At 55.6% G+C, this 4,810-nt stretch overlaps 2 protein-coding genes across 7 annotated transcripts in view; one reads left to right on the top strand and one right to left on the bottom strand.

The window, feature by feature from the left end:
* Nucleotides 1-2,642, bottom strand: part of XRCC1 (X-ray repair complementing defective repair in Chinese hamster cells 1) — a 30,738-nt gene extending 28,096 nt beyond the window's left edge. For 2 of the 5 annotated variants that reach the window (XM_005886509.2, XM_005886510.2), the window contains exons 1-2: nucleotides 2,171-2,482; nucleotides 1,665-1,757 (exon numbers count right to left, since the gene is read on the bottom strand). In XM_005886509.2, coding sequence (XP_005886571.1) covers nucleotides 1,665-1,757; nucleotides 2,171-2,221 — 144 coding nt within the window. In that variant the 5' untranslated portion in view covers nucleotides 2,222-2,482. Of the gene's footprint in view, nucleotides 1-1,664; nucleotides 1,758-2,170 lie in introns of all 5 variants that reach the window. The other 3 variants (XR_001360649.1, XM_005886511.2, XM_005886508.2) reach the window with 3 other exon arrangements.
* A 1,089-nt stretch (nucleotides 2,643-3,731) lies between these two features.
* The window catches only part of PINLYP (phospholipase A2 inhibitor and LY6/PLAUR domain containing), a 4,061-nt gene continuing 2,982 nt past the window's right edge, over nucleotides 3,732-4,810 (top strand). The window contains exon 1 of one of the 2 annotated variants that reach the window (XM_014533547.1): nucleotides 3,732-3,819. In XM_014533547.1, coding sequence (XP_014389033.1) covers nucleotides 3,750-3,819 — 70 coding nt within the window. In that variant the 5' untranslated portion in view covers nucleotides 3,732-3,749. Of the gene's footprint in view, nucleotides 3,836-4,810 lie in introns of both variants that reach the window. The other variant, XM_014533548.1, reaches the window with a different exon arrangement.

Here is a 4,810-nt window from a genome sequence, read left to right as displayed (position 1 = left end):
TTCTCTCTCATCATTGATGTTTCTCTCTCTCTCTCTCCTTCTCCCTTCCCCTCTGAAATCAATATAAATATAAATGTAAATATTTTTAATAAATAAATACCTCTTGCCACTGCCTCCTACCCCAGCTGAGGCATTCCCCATTCCTCTTAACTGTTTGGTTTTCTTCCACAGCACTCGTCAGCTGACTTACGTTTTACTTTTGACTTTCCCCACAAACATGAAAGCTCCACAGGACTGACATATCTATGTCTGATGCTGTCCACTGCTATATGGCCCCAATATCTAAAACAGTTTGGCCTATAGAAGGTGCTTTATAATTAACTAGAGGCCCAGTGCACGAATTCGTGCACAGATGGGGTCCCTTGGCCTGGCCAGCAATCGGGGCCAATTGGTGCCCGAGGGCCGGGGGGGAGGGACCTTTGGAGGTTGGCTGTGGGAACACACTGACCACCAGGGGGCAGCTCCTGCACTGAGCGTCTGCCCCCTGGTGGTCAGTGCGTGCCATAGCAACTGGTCGACCGGTCGTTTGGTCGTTCGGTCGCTTAGGCTTTTATATATAGATTATTCAATGAATGAATGAACAACTGAATCCACCCACTCTTGAATCTATAGGTCCTGTCCCTGTACTGACAACTTCCACACCTGTCTCAGCTCCAGGTCCGATCTGCCAGCGGAGGACGCCCTTCGGAGATCCCAAAGTCATATCAAACCTGGACATGCTACGTGGACACATCACCTTCTCAGGCTGCCCCTCTCTGGTTTCCCATTTCAGTGACAGCAGCACTGTCTCCCTCAGTCTCCCAGGTCAGAGAACCCTGTGCCTCGCCGGCCCCTGGGACTCCCTCACCCCCATGTCCTGTCTCCTCTGCTTCCAGTCTCTCTGCTCCCACTGCAACTGAGGTACAGATTGGGGTGATTCTCCTGGGGTCACAGGAAATTTCCCTGGGATCATGAGAGAGCCCAGCAGAATCATCACTCAGTTATAAAAACAGGAATCCCTCCCTTTACACAAACACCTACCTGTTGACAGGGCACCTCTGCAGACGTTACGTCACCAAATTATCACAACAACCCTGGGCCTGAATCTCATCATTCCCAAAAGACAGATGAGAAAACAAGAGCAGAGAAACTGAAGCATAGGGAGGGGAGACGTGAAGCGGCCAGTCCGAACTACCATTTCTGCAATGTTGTTGTTAATCTTCACCATGGGACATGTTTGCCATTGATTTTTAGAGAGTGGAAGGGAGGGAGAAAGAGGGGAGGGGAGAGAGAGAGAGAGAGAGAGAGAGAGAGATCAGTGTGCGAGAGACATGCTGCCATTGTCCAGGAAAGGAAGCTGAGGCCCAGGGGAAACTCTCAACCTGCTGCCAGTGGACTTGGGAGCAGGGTCTGGACCCGGGTCCAGGCTCCCGTTAGGTCCCACAGCGGTTCTCAGCCTGTGGGTCCCGACCCCTTTGGCGGTCGAACGACCCTTTCACAGGGGTCACCTAAGACCATCCTGCATATCAGATATTCACATTACGATTCATAACAGTAGCAACATTACAGTGATGAAGTAGCAACGAAAATAATTTTATGGTTGGCTCACAACATGAGGAACTGTATGTACAGGGCCAGAAGGTTGAGAACCACTGCTCTAGGGGATGGGGTGGGGGCAGGGTCACCTGGAGCACCACCGAGATGGTCTTCTCGCCCGCCTTGGCTGCGCGCCACTTCCGGTAGGTGTCCGCCTTGAGGAGGTTGTCTGCACAGTGGGTCTGGGCATGGACATAAGAATGGGAAAGGGGATGTGAGGGCACCGAGATGAAAGCTGGGTCCCCCACTTCCAGACTACTCCTCCGAGTCCTCCCAAGCCCTCTGCGATCCCCCAGATTTAAGTGTCCCCGTTAATTCCCCCCGCGCTCTGCCTTGAGCCCCCAACAACACTTCGCCCGGGAAGTTCACCCATGAGCTCTCCTAGTCCTCCTTCCTTCCGGAACTTCCACGGACGCCCGGAAGCTCCCTCAGTCCAAATCCCTCTCAGAACCCCCTGATAACCAACCTCCTGGAAATGCCCCCCGACCCTCCTCAGACTCCCCTGAAGGTCCCTTCTACACTCCAGACGTTCTCACGGAGCCAGCGCCCTCAGAATTCCTTCACGTCTCCCAACTCCCTCACCCTAGTCCCTCACCGAGTCCTGGCTACTGCAGGACACCACATGGCGGAGGCGGATCTCCGGCATGTCAGCGTCGTGGGTTTCGCGGGACCTGAAGGACGCAGGAGGGTCCGAGTTTCGGGGGGCGAGGAGGGGGTGCGCCCTGCGCGCGCTGAAGTGCGCACGCGCGCGAGGCTCGGGCCTTTCAAACCGCGGCGCGCCGGCGCACGCGTCAACCCGGCGCCAGCGCAGTCCCGCCTCTCGGGAGAGTGGCTCTGAGTTCCCTAGCAAGGAGCTTCTCCTCTAGCCCCGCCTCCCTCTGGCCCTATTACTCTTTAGCCCCTCCTCCCGGTGATGGTCACATCCCGTTTTTTCCGGGCGCCTAGCAACAGGAGCGGCCTCCGGGATTGGTCCCTAGAAGAGATTCCCCATTCTCATTGGACAACGTAGTCGCCGCCCAAACTGAAGCCTAAAAAGCTAGAGGACCGCAAAGCTGAGCGCATTTTTGCAGAGAGCCCGGAGCAGTGATGGCGAACCTATGACACGCGTGTCAGAGGTGACACGCGAACTCATTTTTTTGGTTGATTTTTCTTTGTTAAATGGCATTTAAATATATAAAATAAATATCAAAAATATAAATCTTTGTTTTACTATGGTTGCAAATATCAAAAAATTTCTACATGTGACACGGCACCAGAGTTAAGTTAGGGTTTTTCAAAATGCTGACACGCGGAGCTCAAAAGGTTCGCCATCACTGGAGCGTACTGCAACAGGATCCTCCACCGGTCCTGCAGCTGCACTCTTCCCCCGCTAGCTTCCCACCACACACACAGGGGGGGAAAAATCTCAGCTCTCAGAGTTATGCCTGAGGCCAGGAGAGAGTGCGTCAAGAACCTAAATAAAACACAAACCAGACACACACACACACCCAGCCTAGAGTGCTTCCACCCATGCCTCAGTTTCCCAATGTGACCTGTGGGCATCTGTCTCCTGCCACGCCCGTCCATCCCTGCCCGTTGACAGGCACCCCTTCTGTTCGGGTCCTCACCAGACCCAGAGAGACAGCCCCAGGCGGGTAGGAGCTGGAGACAGCCCGAACAAAGAACAGGGAGTATGAGCCAAGCCCATGCAGAAGGGAAGGAGACAAGGCTCCTGGGCCCCCGCAGAACGAGCCCGGACAGGCTGGGCGCTCCCAGGTAGGGCCCCACCCACGCAGGGTGCCTCCTTGAGATGAGAGAGAAGAGAGAGGGGTTCTCAGACCTTGTAGCTGCCCTACACCTACAGGGAATCAAGTGACCTGAATTTTGACCTTGGGCTTCAGGCCAGAAAAAGAAGGGGGGGGGGGTGTGTGAGAAAACAGGAAAGTGCCCCTCTGCGTCCTGATAGAAGGGGCTGGAAGCCCAGACTCCTGGGGTCCCTGTGGAGGAGGGGGCTGGGCACAAGACGCCCATGTTCCTTTTGGATTCTGGTGGCACCTCCCCAACCCAGAGCCGCAGAGGCCTGCCCTGCGATCTTACCTCAGCTCTTTCTCTCCCCGGGGTGAAGGTGGGTCCAGACCCGCCCCTCCTCGGCTTCCTATAAGTACTGGGAACCTGGGGCTGCTGGGTCACACACCATGAGGCCTTCCGTGACACCGAGCGCCTTCCTGCTGGCCTTCACGCTGCTGGGCACCCTGCTGGGTCTCGGTAAGTGACCAGAGGCTTGGCCTCCTGGCAACCTCCTCGGGAAAGGGAGGACCAGGAGAGAGCAGCCAGCAAGGTCTCTCCGAGGGAAAGAGCAGGCGTCCTGGGAATTCAGGTTCATGTTGAAGGCAGAAGCTAAGGGAAGAGAAAGACTGGGGCCCGAGAGAGGAAAAGCTCAAAGGCTCTTGGATTGGATCTCTGAGAGAGGAGGGGGCGTGGTGGCTCTGGGTCCTCCGTCCCCCAGGAGGGGGTCTCAAAATAAGACATTTAAACTCTAGAAAATCAGATAAGAACATTATTAAGAAGGAAAAAATTTTTATATATAATTTTATTTCAGAGAAGAAGGGAGAGGGAGAGAGAGATAGAAAAACATCAATGAAGAGAGAGAATCATTGACCAGCTGCCTCCTGCACACCCTGCACTGGGGATGGAGCCTGCTACCCGGGCATGTGCTCTTGGCTGGAATCGAACCCGGGACCCTCCAGTCCGCAGGCCAATGCTCTATCTGCTGAGCCAAACCGGCCTGGGCAAGAAGGGAAATTTTAAAAAAGTGGGGGGAGAGGGAGAGATTACCTTTTTTCCTGGACTCTAGGGAGATCAAGCCCCCAGCCTCTCCTCCCTCAGAGGCAGGAGCTCAGGCAAGCCCCACCTTCCCCGGGTCCCAGGGGTCTGGGCTCCAAGCTGCCTCCTCTCTCGGGTCATGGAGTCCATGCCCTCAGCCCTCCTGGTCCTCACTCGCCCTCCTTGACCTGGGATGCAGTCCTCAGATTCAGGTTCCCCTTCCACAAGACCTACACGTGGTTCCCAGAGAAGGAGGGTCCCACATCCAAGAACCAACTGGGCCTGCAGCTTCACAAAAACCCCTGGAAACCCGCTCCTGGACCCCCTCCCTGTCCCTGAGCTTTCTGGAGGACCCCCTCCCTGTCCCCTCGGGACCCCCTCCCTGTCCCCTCCCGGACACCCTCCCTGTCCCCTCCCGGACCCCCTCCTGTCC

This window comes from Myotis brandtii, unplaced genomic scaffold, assembly GCF_000412655.1.
Source record: "Myotis brandtii unplaced genomic scaffold, ASM41265v1 scaffold987, whole genome shotgun sequence".
NCBI lineage: Eukaryota > Metazoa > Chordata > Mammalia > Chiroptera > Vespertilionidae > Myotis > Myotis brandtii.
Note: the sequence above shows the minus strand (reverse complement) of the source record. Positions and strands in the feature narration are given on the sequence as shown.